Source organism: Fusarium fujikuroi, chromosome FFUJ_chr05, assembly GCF_900079805.1.
Source record: "Fusarium fujikuroi IMI 58289 draft genome, chromosome FFUJ_chr05".
NCBI classification, from domain to species: Eukaryota; Fungi; Ascomycota; class Sordariomycetes; order Hypocreales; family Nectriaceae; genus Fusarium; species Fusarium fujikuroi.
In genome coordinates this window covers 3675021-3692252 of record NC_036626.1, presented here as the reverse complement: position 1 = coordinate 3692252, position 17232 = coordinate 3675021, and the positions used below count along the sequence as shown (strand labels likewise).

Here is a 17232-nt window from a genome sequence, read left to right as displayed (position 1 = left end):
ACGTACAACAATCCCCAAGGGGTAATAAGAAAAGGATCTGGGCGAATCGAAATAGACGGCCGTGTAACAATGGAATTCCAAAGGAGTATGTGAGGGAAGGGTGGTATGGTTCACGAGACGGACGACATGGCAGTTATCGAAACACGAATCTTGGGCCTAAGACGAGGATTATGGGTTGGAGTGATTTGCTCTTATCTGCATGCGTATGTAGATGACATCGGCAGGTGGCACAATCTTGATAGATGAGATAAGACACAATTATAATCAACCTACAACACTGGTTTTACCAGTTACACACTTCTGTTGACACGTCAAATGGTGAATAATCTCAGCCGTGCTTTTATGCTGTCAAAATGCTTTGTATTCATACATAGTGGTACATATTGTAGTTGCTGTCATGTTATCATGCCAATTCCTGCGATTCAACAGCTCTTTATCTATCCAGCAAAAGTACCATAATAGTGATCCATGCAATTCTTCTCGAATATTATTGAGCTGTCTGAAGTGGTGATAGGGGCTTTTCTGCGGTAGTTGGTTGGGGGTTTGTCGGAGCTTGAGCTTTTGGAGCAGGAGTAATATTTGGCGCTTCTGGTGTTGCGGCCGTTGCATTCGTAGCCTCCGTAGGCTGAGTGACTGCCTGCGGCGCCATCTTGGTTTGTATCGTCTGATTAGGCTCAGAGTTTGGTAGTGCGGAAGCCCCTTGTTCGACCCCAGTCATCTTGTCCCCCGTAGTCGGGATACCCGACGGAACATCAGGGGGTTTTGTTTGCGGGTCCTGGGCTTGATCCGGGGCCTTGACAGCATCTTTGCCTTTGAGGCCCTCGTCAGGCGTAGATTTCTTCTCAGGCCCCTTCTTGTCAGGGTTCAGGAAGCGTTCGGGGACGCCTCGTGCGGCATATGTGCCGCTACCGACCCAAGCACCAAGGATGTGGCTCCATCGGTACTCGCCTCGGGTAAGGCGTTGGATCTCCCGATACGCGTAGGCATTGTAATAAGGAAGGTCAGTACGCGGATCCCGATACCGAGCGGGATGATTTGTGATTACGCAAAGAGGCGCAGGGGAAGGTTCTAACCAGGGTTAGAGAACGTGACGTTTATTGAAGATCATCCATGCAAACTTACTGGAAAGCTTATTCATCTTGCGGCCAAAGATGATCTGCGTTTGAATACTACGATCCTTGAGGGCGTTGTCGTCGAAGTTCTGGAAGACGATGGCATTGCGGGCTCCGGTTGAGGGCTGAGAAGGTTGCGTTTGAGAGTCAGGGGCTTGGGCTATAGCGGGAGTGCCGGGACTGGTAGACTTGGTTGGGGGAACGGGCGTGATAGTTTTGGGTTGAATATTCGTTGTAGAGGATATGGATGTGACTCCTGTTGAAGGGTTTGACGGAGGGGGTGAGATAGTTGATGGAGGAGTGTTATGAAGAGGAGCAGTTGCAGTGAGTGTAGGAGGCATGGCCCCTTGAGACGTATTTGGTGGTGCCAGGACATTGGATTTGGGATTGCCGAAGCCCATCATGGGGGGTGCATTTCCGTTGATACCAATACCTGGAGGAGGAGCAAGTATGGGCGCTGCTAGAACGCCAGACGGTTTAGAATCCGGTGGGCGAGATAGCCCTGATGGAGGAGCCACGAAGGAATTTGTCGTTGACACTGACCCAGCGGGCGTAGGTGGAGGCGGTGGTGGTGCAGCGAGACCACTTGGTGGATCCTGAGATCGAGGAGGGCTTGGAGCTGGCACGAAGGTCGATGGTAGATGAGCTGGAGCAGCCAAACTGCTTGGAGGTGTAGGCGGCGGTTGAGGAGGTGGTGGCATAGTCATCGGAGGAGGGATGTCTTCAGTCTTGGGAACCGCTGGAGGAGCACCGTTCGTCTCTGAAGTTGAAGATGCATCTGTGGGTTTCGTGACATCTTCAACAGGTTTAGGAGGAGTAGCTGGTTTTGTGTCTTTGGAGTCAGATGCTGCTGTAGGCTCTGCTGACGTTATGCTTGGTGGTATGTCCTGTGAAGGTTGCGATCCCTCTTCGGCGTTGACGATTTCACCATTTGTAGCTGGCGTGCCATTTTGACCGTCCTCCTTCTTGTCCTCTATTGGGCCAGCTTTCTCCTTGTTTTTGTCTTTATCCTTACCCTTTGCCTTCTCGCCTCTCTTCCTCTTCTCCTTGGCAGGCTCCTCAATCACCATATGCCTTCCCATCCATTCACCAATCCCACTCCAAAAAGTAATAACAGGTCCCTTCAGCGTTCTGTTGTGCAGTGCCGCCAATTTCGCTCGACGTTCTTCCTCACGCTGTTTCTCAGCCTCTTCCCAGCGATTCAAACTCTTGCTATTGCGCTTCTCGACAATGGCTGCCTCTCGTAATCGCTCCTCCTGGGTCATGGGTGGTTTCTTCATCGCCTCCAGCTTGGCAGCTTTCTTCTGCATTTGAGCCAGCTGTTTTATCCGGCGCGCCTCTCGCTCAACCATTTGCTGATGCAGTTGCTCCTTGGAGAGTCGAGTCGTTTGTCGGGAAGAGGCTCGTGTCGGTAGGTCCGCGGCAGACGGCAGCCATGAAGTGCGCTCAGATTTCTTCTTAGGTCGTGGCGCGGGCTTCACAGGTGCAGGCGTTCTCGTTGTAGGATCGATACGGACTTTCTTGCGGAATTTGGCAGGGATGGCTTCTTGCGCCTTTCGCTTGCGCTGAGCAGCGCGACGTTCCTTGGCCTGCTTTTCCAATTCTTTCTCGCCCTCGAGGTCATCATCATTATGGTCGTTCTCGTCTTCATCGTCTGAAGAGTCCATCTGGACATCCGAACCGTTCTCTTCAGCATCGGAAAAGCCCTGGTCGTTCTCGTCTTCGGCGAAAAGCAGTTCGAGATCTGAATCAGGTTCCTCGTTGGCGAGCATCGACTTCATTCTGTTGCCCGCGGTAGAACGGCGCTTTCGAGTTGTAGCCAGCCATTCTACCGTGTCTTCGTTATTATTCTGGCTATCGGTGTCGTTGTTGGGGCCAGCAGCCTTCGAAACTTCAGCGTCACTGTCGCTGTCGCTGAGGCTAGATAACGTGGAAGACAAGGGAGTCCCCATATCGGACGGTTTGGATTCCGTTTCCATCGCGAGTTATCGATTATCGGGACGAAATGGGCGTAAAGTTATCACATTGCGTATGTTGAACGATATCCAAGTTGATATAATGGAGCGGTGTTGTGCCGTGGCTTGTCGCCTGTTGGGATTGAAGCTAAAGATAGAAGATGCAAGGTTGACGAACGCGTTTTTTGGTGGGGAGAAGACTAGTAGACTTGGGGATGGGGTTTTTTTCAGTAGGTTGCTGACATCACGACAGACGGTCAGGGAGAGGCAAGAAAACTTGAGACCTTTATCCTAAGTGATGAAAAGACTTAGGCAATTTATTCTAAGTTTAGGAGAATCTCTAATAAGTTAAATTTTTTTTTTTTTTTTTTTTAACATCCTCCTCTAAGGTCTCATGTTTTCTTTCTCCATGAGAACGGTGTAATACGATAGGCGCATTCCAGCGACACAATGTTCGCGACGTGTTGAACAATAATAAATTGTGAATGATTTAATAATAAAATTTATTCTGATATTTAATATATCTCATTCGTCTAAATGTGCGAATCTCATATGTAGATCGCATGTGTTCAAAACTGTAGCCCGGTCATTTGTACCTAATCAAACGCCGTATCCTCCAGTATGCAAAACAAAAACTCCATCCTCATGATTTTCATGAGTGTATCTAAAACGCTAAACTTATCATGGCTAAACGCTGAGCGGGTCCCTCTATATCGCAGCCAGGTGCCCGGTCAAGAGACAGAAAAACGGAAATCAAGCTGCTATAGCAGGCAGAGGTGCGTGTTGCTTCGACCAATGATCGATGTATGAGATACGAGAGATGACCTGCACATTGCTGCTAGGATTGGACCCCTCAGTGCCGACCTCTACATCTCATCTGGGGCAAATTCCATGTCTTCAACTGCCCACTCCTTGCATAACCCAAACCAGTTACGAGTGAGACATCTCTGACTTTCTGGCACGCTCGTGCTAGGAGCGTCTTCCATTGTACCTGTGGGCGCAGCTGTGACAGGCACGTTCGTAACCTGGCCAGGTTCAGCTGTTGTTGTGGCCTCAACTTCGTCGCGGCAGCCCCAGAACCTTCCAGGAGTATGGCAAGTCGTCGTAGGAGTAGCATCTACGGTCGTTGTAGTGCTGCTCTCGGTAGTCGTTTTATCCTTGCACCCAAACCAGCCAGGCGTCTTGCAGGTCGACGTGGAGGTCGACATAGTCGAAGTCGTGGTCGAAGCGGGTGTGGTCTTGTCAAGACAACCCCACCAGCCGGGCGTCTCACAAGTTGAGGTGCGGGTCCGAGTACGGGTAGTCATGGAGGTCGAGGTTGGTGAGGATGAGGTTGTGGTGGTTTCGGTGCCATTACTTTCGTACATCTTCCACTGAGCACAGTCCCTACATTCAGGAGTTCGTCTGCACTCGGGAACACCATCGTATTTCTTGATGACATCGTCAATGACAGAACGGATCCGATGTGTACCAATTCCGACCCTCCATCCCTTATCGGCGACAACGTCGTACACACATTCGTAGCCAGCATGGCATGCGCTTTCCATAGCATAGCCACCATAGGTACAAGAAGCTGTTGCGCCGTTGCATGTTCCGATATAGACAGGGTCTGCAGTGTGACCAAAATGGAATGTGCCTGTGTTCTCGCGCATTTGGGGATAGTCGGCACTAGCACCAGGAGGGACAGGCAGACCTAGTCTGGAAGCTGGAAGCGCCTCTGGGACGGCTTCAAATGTAACGACGGGAAGACCATATGTCATACCCAGCATCGAGGTGACGGCGCCACCAAGCGAGTGCCCTGTCAGCCAGACTTGGGCATCAGGATAGAGTTCTGTGACATTCGAGTATAGCTCGCGGGCAGCGCCATAGTAGCGGTTCTCTTCCCTTAGAGCCTGGACAACACAAGTGTTGTTGCATGAATACGTGCCTGTGGCACAATCACAGACTTGATGCCAGGTCCACTGACCTTGTTGGGCACAACAGCAGCTGAAGAACAAATTGTCGTTGACCTTGTCATTGGTTGTGGTGCCTTCTCCATCAAAAACAGCCATCGACGTGCCTTTCAATCCGATGACAATAGTCGAGTTCGTATCGTCAACAAAAATATGGCCGCGAAGACCATCAGACTCCCATCCGAAATCGGCGCTGCGGTTCCATCTTTCTCCAACATCCTCCCAATCGGTTTCTGTTTCATCTTTGACGTACGCGTTGGCCGTCATAATAGCCAAGGTCAAAACAGTGTCCTTATCTTTGATGTCGGGTGAAGAAACCTGATCCATAGTCCATGCTGATGCATCAAGCACAGCCGCGTATCCTCTCTGCCGAGACTCAGCGACCATAGGGTCGACGACGGATGGCCTCCGGTCTACTAGACGCTGGATTGTCTGGGGATGGCTCTTGGCTTTTAATTGAGAGACATCATATTCGCCATATTCGTCTTCTGCAGCTAGGTAGACTCTTGACTCGTTATGAACAACATCTCGCTTCCGATGGAGGCCTGGGTGGAGATGTGTGCCATGATGGTAGATGTGCCGGAGGCTGAAGGTATGCTCAGCGGGTGCAGGAACTTCTGGCGATACTGGAAGTGCTGGCCCAGGAGGTAACAGGACGTCGTCGTGAAATCGGTCGCCGATGTTATTGTGAGCAGACGATGGCGAGAAGGCGAGGAATGATAGCAACAAGGTAGCGGTTACGCGGCCAGTCGAGGCGCATCGAGAGCCCGACAGTCGGGAGCGGCGATTTGTTGTCATGAGGGTATTGACCATCCTACTGAGCAGAAGAAAAGACGCATATACGATTTGAGTTGAAGTTTGTTGAGTAGGTTGATGGAAAGTAGAGAAAGGTATCGATAGTAGTAGATCATGAAGATGGATGGATGAAGGCGGCGACAGTTATCAAGCCTATGATGTTATGCACCTTATCGCTGGAAGTGGAGACTGGAAACCGGAGAAAGGGTCACATGGAGGGCCGACATAGGCAATGTTGGGGAACTAATAGTGCACGGGGCCTAAGGACTCGGCGATGACTTGCTATTTTGTCGATTTGGTTGAATTCACATGCTACCTACCTTGCATTGTTTACCTCATTCCATGGATTTCTACGCATTATTCACACAGATATTGCAGCTACTCGTGGTGTCATTAGCGACAGTTAAGGTTCCATGCAATGGGTGGTTAGGTCATCAGCAATTTAGCTTCTGTTACCAAGAGCAGACAGCTAAGAGGATGCACAGAGACTTGGATGTCACAATATAAATTGAATTCCAGCTTCCCCATTCGATATTCAATTCTGGGCCTCTTAAGCTGTCTGTCTACCTTATAAGTTACCGCGTTATCAGGTTTCAAGTCTCGGCATCTATGATATTGTGTTAATGCCTCCAACCAGTGAGACATGGAGTAACATATAACTAAAGTGGGTCATCTTATAGTGGCCGCGTGAAGACGCGCGCCGACCGCGGCCTGAACCCTTAAGCTGAGGGTGCACTCAAATTTCAGACTAAACCGTGCCTTGCATCCAATCGTAACACATCGTCACTTCACAAGGACGACAGCATCTTCTTGTCACAGCATATTTCCGCGCATATAAAGCTTTCTATCAGTCGCCAAAATGACTGCTATGTATGTGATTTCTCATAATTCCCCCTTTTCTCTCGCCACAGAACTTGAGGTTGCTCGATCCTTTGATGGCCCTCGTAAGCATTGCCGCAGCAACAGCTAGCTAACAAAGCCATCAAAATCACAGCGAGAGCTTCGATAACATCTACTTGGATCTCTCCAAGGAGAGCGGAAAGTGCAGATTCGCAGAGACCGGTTTCGGATGGAAGCCTGTGGGCGGCGGCGATACCTTCACCCTCGATCACAACAACATCGCCTCTGCACAATGGAGTCGCGCTGCCAAGGGCTATGAGATCAAGATTGTACAGCGCGCCAAATCCGGCATAATCCAACTCGATGGCTTCCAACAAGAAGATTACGACCGTCTTGCCAAGGTCTTCAAGAACTGGTACAGCACTGTCCTTGAGAGCAAGGAGCATGCACTGCGAGGCTGGAACTGGGGCAAAGCCGAATTTTCCAAGTCCGAACTCACATTCAGCGTCCAAAACCGGCCCGCATTCGAATTGGCCTACTCGGAAATTGGAAACACCAACCTCGCTGGCCGCAATGAGGTGGCAGTAGAGATGGCACTCCCTGATACAGGCGCTAATGCCCAGCTCGGTGGTGCCAGGTCGAAAGGATCCAAGGCTGCCGCTGGTCGGGACCAGCTTGTCGAGATGCGATTCTACATTCCTGGTGTTACGACTCGCAAGGAGGCTGAAGGAGAGGACGCAGGCAGCGATGCCGGTAACGACGAGCAGGAAAAGAATGCCGCTACTCTGTTTTATGAGACTCTGATTGACAAGGCTGAGATTGGCGAGACTGCTGGCGATACTATCGCCACTTTCCTGGATGTCCTACATCTCACGCCCAGGTATGTCCAGTTTCTGCCAGTTTTGTGCCCACGCTAATACATTATCTATAGAGGTCGTTTCGATATCGACATGTACGAAGCCTCTTTCCGACTCCGAGGCAAAACCTACGACTACAAGATTCAATACGAGGCCATCAAGAAGTTCATGGTACTTCCAAAGCCTGACGAGGTGCACTACATGCTTGTTATGGGTCTGGATCCGCCCCTGCGTCAAGGTCAAACGCGATACCCCTTCGTTGTGATGCAGTTTAAGAAGGACGAGGAAGTCACTATTGACCTTAACTTGAACGAGGACGAGCTTAAGAGCAAGTATCAAGACAAGCTGGAACCTCATTACGAGGAACCCCTCCACCAAGTTGTCGCCAAGATTTTCCGTGGTCTGGGTAACAGGAAGATTTCATCCCCTGCTAAGGACTTTATTACGTATGTCCTCTGTTTTCTGCTGCGCCATGAGATTACTGACCCGCGTGCAGACACCGCAGCCAATACGGCATCAAGTGCTCTATCAAGGCAAGCGAGGGTTTCCTCTACTGTCTGGAGAAGGCCTTCATGTTTGTGCCCAAGCCCGCTGTCTACATCGCTTACGAACAGACACAATCGGTTACTTTCTCTCGTGTCAGCGGAGCTGTTTCAGCACTATCGACATTTGACATCACAGTTCTTCTAAAGAATGGTGCCGGCTCGTCCCAGTTCAGCAATATCAGTCGTGAGGACCTCAAGGCCCTTGAAAGCTTCTTCAAGCTCAAAGGACTGCGGGTCAAGAACGAGATTGACGAGGATGCCAACCTCCTTGCTGCCGCCCTCGATCAGCAGATGGACGACTCCGAGGACGAAGTTGCCGCCAAGGCTGACCGTGGCTCCGCTGATGAGGATGAGGAGAGCGTGGATGAGGACTTCCGAACCGATAGCGAAAGCGATGTAGCAGAGGAGTACGATAGTGCCCACGAGAGCTCTGGCTCAGGCAGTGACGAGAGCAATGTGGATGAAGATGAGGAAAGGGATGATGATGACGAGGACGCTGAAGAGGAGCGTCCTAAGAAGAAGAAGAAGACAGGCTAAACGTAGCATACCTAGGCATGTGGTTACGGAGTGCGTGTGTGTCTTTGACGTGAGACACGTGAGCAGTTTAATGGGAGCGGGACTAGGAAAACTCTTGGTCTTGGGACTGAGATACCAAAGGCGTTTGGGCTAGAAAGACGATTTGACACTTCCACCTGGGTTCATGTAGTCGTAAATTTTTCCAATTACAATTATTTCCGCTTTGATAGTTTGGTCAGCAAGTTGCCTTTCTGCACGACTCATGTTGAGAACAACTTTGCGGTGAGCATTGGTCATGACATCCATGGCATTGACATATAGTAGACCAGACTAGATCGATTGAGGCTAGATGAAATTAAGCTTGCTTTACGCTGAGTTTCTTATTATGGAACATTATTCATCAACAAACTATAATAATAATAAGTCATCGAGTTGAAAGAGCCTCGGGATGTCCTTTAGCCTGTAACATACCTATCTACTGCAGGCTCGTAATTGATCAAGCCATCTGGGGTATTCCTTGTTCTCGACACCTGGAGAGGGGTACATTTGGATCGCCCGTCAGTTGTCAGCCGCAAAGAGCTAGTGACGACTATTAAGAGAGCCCCCCATAAAATCTTATCGTCGGCTTTACAACGAACAGTCTAATTACCATCGTATCAGTCTCTGTCATGGTGCGCTCACGAGTCGCAAACAACGTACGAGCGCCAAGGCAAATACGTAAATAGGGACACTACCTAGCTAACAGTTCTGTTGAAGAAAAGAAAACATGGATGGATATTCTCCGGAAGGCTGGCTGCTTACTGTAGATCACGATCCTGCACTCTCGTGTGCGTTCCTGTACACCCAATGTGAGTCTTGCTGATTCTATAGGTGGAGACGGATAGTTGCTGAACGCTCTCGGTTTGGCTCCGACGATCAGGGGTGGCCCTTGATCAGCGATGGCAGGTTAAGAGACTAAGATACATACTGCAAAGCTGAGGTACGTAGAACTCTTGCAATAGTTGAAGGTGATCTGATACCAAAACCTCGTGGTGATGTTGATCAGCTCAATGCACCAAGATTTGGTGTCATAGAAATTGCCCTTTCTGGTAATAATAACGAGATCCGAGGGGTAAAATTCAAGTCTCGTATTATTGGGTATATTTGGAGAAAAAAGGTGCCATTCAAAGGTCCAAGACCTTGTCGTTTAAGGTTTGGACAAAGATCAGATCAGCCGGGGCCAGGGGTGTAAGCGAAGTTTTGCTTCTGCCGAAGTTCAGCGTAACATGGAGCGCAGTAAATGAAAAAGAAGAAGAAGAAAAAAACATTTTTCATGTATTACCGCATTAGTATGTGACAGCTCACACACTCCGGCTCCGACGTGGGTTCACAGGAGGGGGGCCGTATCCGAGTCAGCGCATTGAATTGGCCGGGCCGTTGGTAGGGTCACCTTGGAAATGCCTAGCTAATTGTCGTGTGAAGGATGGGAGCCTGCAGATGAATATTTGTGTCCCGTCAGCGATAATGCACGAGAGGGTTCTGACAACCTGAACGACCGGCTACTCGGCCTGCAGAACCGAGGATCAGGGGTACCTTGAGCATGGAGCCTGGAGGGTATCACAAATAATGCCTGGGTCCTATAACAGAAGGCCCCGTCAGTCGAAGGGGAGTCCGTTCGAGTCGAATATCCATGATCTGACCCTTCCAGGGTTCTTAGGAGCGCTCGCTATCGCTGTCTTCTGCAGAACAAGCTTTTGAGTTATAGAAAACGTTTTCTTACATGAGTTCAAGACGTAACTATGACTCGCTGGACCTGAACTGAATCTGTGTAAGTGGCAGGGAAGTTGACCTGTCACGATCTCTATAAATCCTTCGTCTTTTCGAGCAATTCCTTCGGTTTCCCGTCGAGTAACGAAACTAACACCACAATTCTCTTGTCCGTTACCTTGCTTTTATACTACATCCAACTTTCCTCCTCATCAGCTCCACACACAACGCGCACATCGTGTAATACCTGGCTGGCATGAAGAAGGTACCCGTTCTGCGTCGCACCTTCCCAAACACCTTACTCCCCGTGCAGGACAGGGCAGGCGCAGGGTTGGCAGCTACCTAGGCGCAGCAAGTATCTGAGGTGTATGTGGCATCCAATCCATTCGTTCCATTGTCCTAGGAAAGTGCGGCTGCCTTCCGAAAGGACTCTTTCCTCTGTTTCATATGGTTGACTAATTCCGCCTGTATTTGATCTATCCCAAGAACCTCCCCTCACAAGGCAACGTACTCACAGCCAACTTGCAAATGTAGATCAGGGCTGAACATGAGCTATACAACATTTTCGATATGAATTGCCAGGGCTGCGCAAGCCACACAAACCATTATGCAAGCCCTGCCACTACATAATCGATTGTCTGTTTCACAAGAGGAGAAGCAGCTCCGGGCTGACTGCACCTTGCATAGGGTGAAGAGGGATGTATTCCTCTTCCTTTCCGAAGTGACGTTGGCTTTCGGCCAACGACTGATCTGCACTGTCTCGGTCGACGAGCAATAACTTGTTCACACTCTGCAGCAAACTCAGCGCCAAACAAAAAAAAAAAAAAAAAAAAGAAACAAAAAAAGAAGAGATGTCACCACCGAAAAGAGGAAACAAGACCTAGAAACAGTGACGTCGAACAAAAGGGCTAAAAAAGACTACCGCCACGAAGACGGCAGCGATAGATGTACATGGTTTAGCCCACAAAAAACCGTTGTCTTTCCCGTCCGTCATGTTCAATCCTAACGACGCCCCCCAAAACGACATATCAGCTCAACGGCCAACGACCACATCCGGCTCCATTGGTCCCCAACTCCCCTCGAAACGTGTTAGCTTCATCATCCAACGTGAATCCCTTTAGCCCAGGGTCCTCTTTTCCCAGGCATGGCATACATTTTCGTTGGGTGGACTACAGGCTTGCGGCCCCCTCCCCCCTGGTTGTAGCCAGCCACCCCCCCCGCCTCCTCGGTTGCGAACTTGGATCAGACCACCACAATACAGACATATACATACAGAATTGTGTGGTCAGTACGCGGTCTGATTTGGACCATAAGCCATCCGTACCTGGTTGGAGTGTTCCTGTCAAAATTACCAAATCAATGGAACCATCTAGTTACAGTTATCATCTCCGTGCTGCTGGATCCGAAACAACCGGGCCACCGTACGAAGTCATAGCAAAATGAAGAAGCTTGTGGTATCATCTACTATCACGATGGCCGTGCCTCAGTCACCTGGTCGTTATTCCCAGCATGCCCAGTGAGCTTCTCAACTTACGAGTGGTCCTTCTTTCGATGAGCCACCTGAATACCTGGACTGGTCAAGCTGTGGCACTTGACAGAACGGACTCTTGGCTTTTATGAGAGATAACGGATGAATAACGTCCTTCTCTCTCCAGTTTAGAACGGGCAAGAGCCTTATGGAGTGGCCGGATAGCCTAGTTTAAGAAGATCCAGATCTGACCGCTCACAATTCTTGCTACAACATGATTCGGCATCGCGCCAAACTGACAGAACTCGGAGAACGACACTGACAGGGAAGATATAGGCGCTTCAAACATGCACTCTTCCGCGCTTGACATGTGAGCGGTAGGGCTTTTCAAGCCAAGATGTCCAATAAAGGCTGGATGGGCAAGGTCTCGATATGCCGATCACTTTACAGAGCACGAATGCCCGAAGTACCACTTACAGTCGGTCCCCGTCCCCTTCCCGGGCCTAATCCCAGCCCCGGTTTCCTGTCTCCTCCCCCCAAAGGAGTCCACCTATTTCCCAGGTCCAATTCCAGCTCATGTTTCCCAGAAGCTGTCCCCAAATCCCCCTTTGGGCGGTAAAGGCGGGGGCACTGGCCAATTCGATTGTCGAGTTAATGCAAACACAATCAGGGCGTCGACTTGAATCCACACATGGCTCCTCCATCATTCAGCATTGGCTTTCCCACGGCCACGGATTCATACCAGCCACATCTTCCTATTGGAAGCCTAATAGTTCACGTGGGGAAGGGACGAGAAGCTTGTCCTGCTTTGACACAACACCATCAGGTTGCCCTATGTTTTTTTTGACAAAACAGATCTCACCACATCCTATAACTAGGGCGAATGCGTGAGCACGCCAGAGTGTAGTCATCAAGGGCCTCGAACCATAATACCGGTCAGGCCTCGGGACAACGTTGGATGTCCCCGTGACTAGTCACTCGACTCTCAAAGCCTCAGGGGAAGAGGCGACAGACGGAGGAGGAGAAGGAAAGGGGCCGGAGGCCGAAGTACGAGAAAAGGAAAGACCACCACGAGGATACGCAGTCGATAGTGCGGCTGAAGAGGGAACCTGTGAGTAAAGATGTGACGATATGGGCAAATGTCACCCAACCCAGCATGTGCTCTGACGTTAACAATGGTGTGAAGCAGGTACGCGGAGCGGCAGTGAGGAAGACCTCGAATGCCGTTAGTGGAAACGAAAGGTACGGCCACTCATTCGCTCATCTTCTAAGAAAGAATTAAGGGCCGGGAAAGACATTCGATCCGTCACCTAATAGGTGACCAGTTGTCTCGTGGTGCCGAGAAATCTCTTCGGTGGGGTGACATTTATCTTGTGTTTGGTGGGAGCACGAGACTACCGTACAGCATCGCCCCTTCTGGAATGGGAATAGGGCCCTCGATCTTCTAATTTGCTTGTTAGATGCAAATCGGCGTCCGTGGTGCTAGAACTATTGAGCAGGTTCTAGTGACGTCGGAGTCTGCGGCTTCAGATTGCTGTATAAGCTGTCGGGTCCCTTAAACTATCAACCTCCGTGGTGAAGTACGGTGCCGGCCACGGGCCCAGGCCGACTGAATCAACGGAAGTTGTTTATCAAGACGTTCACTGATCGAAGCTCGATCGCACTTTCACTCAACATCATACCTTGATCCTTGGATCACAATCGACGACCAGTTGCTATTAAAGTGACAGCCAGGGCACGCCTAGTTGCATAGGCAAAAACGATACCCGGCCCACTCCTCCAGACACCTAAACACAAGAGCCGGACGAACACTCGAGTGGCTACGCAGATCCTGAATTTGCTGCAGCCTTCGACCTCCAATCCCACCATGGCGGGGGATCATAACGAGGACCAGTCATTCTATGACTTTCTCATAGAAGAGCCAGAGGTACGTTAGTTGACGACGAGGCGACGGATGGAGAGTGTACAGCTGCCCCCTTGTGCGATGTGAATTAAAGTTGAAGAGGTAAGTTTGGCCAGTTGGAGATATCCTGTCGAGGTCAATGCTCAATAGCATGTCATGGCTGCAGCAAAGCAGCTGAGACATGTCAACACCATGCATCAGGCCAGTGGCTAAGTCTCGACCCAACTGGTGTCTGTCTCGATTCCGTCTCTCCCGAAGAATGACTCGAGCTATTGAATCATGGTTTGTTGTCGCGCCCTGGTTTTCAATGGTACCACAGAAAAACTCGTTTAGAAGAGGCCATTTTTCGCAAAAGTTTCCTCGTCAAACGAGACGCATGCAATTCAATAGCTCAGGGGCAAAAGAACCGACGGGGGGAAAGAGCTGAAGCGAGTCGAGACCAGGAAGAGACAGAGTGGCAATTTTGAGACAGAAAACAGGAGAAAGAGAAGAGTGAACAATCAGTGAAGATGGAATAAAGTCTAACATTTGGCGTTTCCGTTGGAGCAGATGATAGCGCCGGCGCCACCCGGTCATTTTCCACATCAACAGCCCATTTCGTCGCCGAATCGAACCAGCCGCGATGCGCCGCCGCGGCCAGAACCGACCGAAATCGAGACCCACCACCACGCGAATCCAAACGCAAATCATCACTCGAGTCCGGTGACCTTACCGGGCCCGGTACTCGGAATGCAACTGCCGGGCACCGTTCCTGAATCGTCACGTGCAGAATCACGCGCTCATCTTGAAATTGACCTTGATATCGACTTACACGCGCAGCAACACCCCCATGGTTCCCATCTTTCTCATGGTGCGCATCCCCAGGCGCATGGAATTCATGGTCACAGCCATGGCCATGGAGCTCATTCAGCTCAGAGTTCAGCGAGCCTTCCGCCCGCTGGGTTTGCAAGTCACATCCCTCCCGCCTCTTCTGGCCCAATGTCGATGGATTGGAGCATGTACCATGTTCCTCCAAACTTGCAGCTAAATCACCCTCAGTTTGATTTTGATATCTCAGGGCATATGGGCGTTGTTGAGCATCCGAATCATCTTTCGCATGCGGCGACAGATCCAGCCTCGTTTTCGTACGGAAGCAATCTCGTTTCACCTTCGAGCATTCACCCGAATAGTGCCCACTTCGATACCAGCGTTCCAAATCAATGGGACGATTCTATGAGCCATGATGCCAACACTCCAAAAGTGCGGACCCCCGTTCATCATGTTGCCAGCAACCCCTGGGCCGAGATAGATGAGCATACAGGAGACAATAATGCAGCACCTGCTTCTCGTCCACGAAAGACTCCTCGACCGAGACGACAAAAGAAAGAGGCTCGCAAACTATCGGACGCTTCTCAGGGGGGTATGAGTAGCAGTACTGGTGGGACAGCACCTTCCATATCCGATGCTGCCAGCCCCAGCTCTGCGTCGCAGAACAGCCGTGCCAGTATTGGCTCCAAATCCGTGACCATGTCCTCGACGGCATCGACAGCATCTAGCCGCCAAAGCAAGCTCCGCAGTGCTTCTCGGACATCCAAAAACAGTCGAGACAAGCCCAACGATACTCCCGAAGACCGTCGAACACGAGCCTCTCATAATCTTGTCGAGAAGCAATATCGAAATCGCCTCAACGCTCAGTTCGAATCTCTCCTCAGTGCGCTGCCCGATCAAGTCCGCCATGGGGAAAGTAGCACCGGCAATGGAAACGAGGATAACGAATCCGACCATGCAAATGATGCTGACAGACGTGTCAGTAAGGGCGAGGTGCTTGAAATGGCTCGCAAGCATATTCAAGCACTAGAACGTGAGAGAAATCAACTCGAACTCGAGAACCTTGAGCTTCAAGGCAGCCTACGACGACTCAAAGAATCAAACTCCGAAAGCGCAACATCCTCATCAGGACAAGAGAACTCTGTCGAACCCGACACAAATAAGGATCCCAAGAGGGAGCGGGATGATGATGAGGAGGAGGATGGGAAAGAAGATTCATAACAAACAACATATTATGGGTATAGGGAGGCAAGAGTGGCACACTGCATCCAAAGTTTTTGAGAGTCAGGCTTCTCAAACGACATGTTCATAAACGAAGATATGTTTGATAAGTTTGCATCTCTCTTTAACCGCTTCGTGCGCTTTTCATATTCCTATTGCTGTTTGATTATCCTGTGGCTTGCTTCATTTGTTTGCACAGCATGTTGGTCCCATGACGATTTTTTTGACGTGGACACTCCTTACCCATGCGAGCTATTACCAGGCGCCCTGTTGATATTCGTTTTCATGCTTTGGTTCTCAAGTTGTGGCAGATTCAAAAGGGGCGTGGCGCTCAGGCAGTATCACGAATGGAAGTGACTATGTCCTTTCATGGGTACTTGCTTGCATGTTTGTTTGGCCTTGTGTGTTTGTTTTTGATATTTCTTTTACATTCCCTCACTTAGACATGTTGTTTGATTGTCCTTGTTACACCTCCTTGCCTCATTACCTGTGCCATCCTTTCTATGGACTTACGACTCACATGACACAAAAGCCTCAACACCCCACACAACACATAGAGACATGGGCTTGACTTGATTGGACTGGACATATGTTCTGTGTTACATCATGTTGCCGCGCCTCCTTACTTGAATCTTCTTCTTCGTCTACATTGGTGTGGAGCATAAGCATTCTATGAGGGAGCTCTACGGTTTAGTGTTTTACATGGAGCAAGCACGGGAGGGCAGAAGGAACAAAGAAAGACTTTAGAAAATGGGAAATGGATAGACATGGCTTTTGAGCATGGGTTATATGACACTGGCTTATCAGAGACATGTCTGTCTATAATCAAGTTCATGAAATAGACTTATGGTTGCGGTTTGAAATTCATTCCACAATTATGCATGACAAGCATCTTGGCTTGACCTCCTTAATTTTAGTGTACGTTGGTTCTACCGTGAAGAAACTATCCAAGAGTTCGAAATTTATCCTGGAGAGCTACATCAGCCGATGGCATGAACAAGACGTTGTCGTATACTCTTGGTTCCCGAATCGCCTTGCATTGCGTGAACCATTGCATTCAATGCGACCCCTGACGCATGACATGACATGCAATGCAGGGATTCAGAGGCAGACATCATCTCAAAGAATGCATCATAATTTTCAGTTGTTCAATAAAATAAGTTGGTCACTTAGCATGCGAATTATTGAATGCTTGGTTGTTTAACTTTAACATTTTTTTTAGTCATTTTTAACTTAGAATATATACAAAGAGCAAGTAAATGTCTCAAAGTCAGCGCGCTTGGCAGAAATGCATTTTTTAGCTGTGGTGCCGGTATGTTGTACAAGATAGCTTACTGCTATGTGCCGCTGATTTTTGTCTAAATGTTCATAAATCCATCACTCATCATAACTGGAAATATTGCGCCAGTTGGTTCCCAAAGGTCTCTCGCATAGGGCTGGACCTTGTTCTCACCCGTTGGCCGACCCCCCAGTGGTCGACTCCGAAAAAGACATTGCAGTAAAGATGAAAAAATA

At 49.6% G+C, this 17232-nt stretch overlaps 4 protein-coding genes; 2 read left to right on the top strand and 2 right to left on the bottom strand.

Moving 5' to 3' along the window:
• Nucleotides 1-487: 487 nt before the first annotated feature.
• On the bottom strand, nt 488-3091 carry FFUJ_07909 (uncharacterized protein; the record flags this gene model as incomplete). XM_023578214.1 has 2 exons in its annotated part: nt 488-1068; nt 1123-3091. 2 exons carry the CDS (start codon nt 3089-3091, stop codon nt 488-490), a joined length of 2550 nt encoding a protein of 849 aa, XP_023431059.1.
• Nucleotides 3092-3933: 842 nt separating this feature from the next.
• On the bottom strand, nt 3934-5817 carry FFUJ_07908 (related to starvation induced protein PSI-7; the record flags this gene model as incomplete). The annotated part of the gene is made up of 1 exon (XM_023578213.1): nt 3934-5817. One exon carries the CDS (start codon nt 5815-5817, stop codon nt 3934-3936), a length of 1884 nt encoding a protein of 627 aa, XP_023431058.1.
• An 856-nt stretch (nt 5818-6673) lies between these two features.
• FFUJ_07907 (probable POB3 protein, that binds to DNA polymerase I) lies at nt 6674-8593 on the top strand (the record flags this gene model as incomplete). XM_023578212.1 has 4 exons in its annotated part: nt 6674-6684; nt 6809-7534; nt 7586-7957; nt 8008-8593. 4 exons carry the CDS (start codon nt 6674-6676, stop codon nt 8591-8593), a joined length of 1695 nt encoding a protein of 564 aa, XP_023431470.1.
• A 5825-nt stretch (nt 8594-14418) lies between these two features.
• On the top strand, nt 14419-15717 carry FFUJ_07906 (related to helix-loop-helix protein; the record flags this gene model as incomplete). The annotated part of the gene is made up of 1 exon (XM_023578211.1): nt 14419-15717. The coding sequence occupies one exon, from the start codon at nt 14419-14421 to the stop codon at nt 15715-15717; it is 1299 nt and encodes a 432-aa protein (XP_023431057.1).
• Between the last annotated feature and the right edge of the window lie 1515 nt (nt 15718-17232).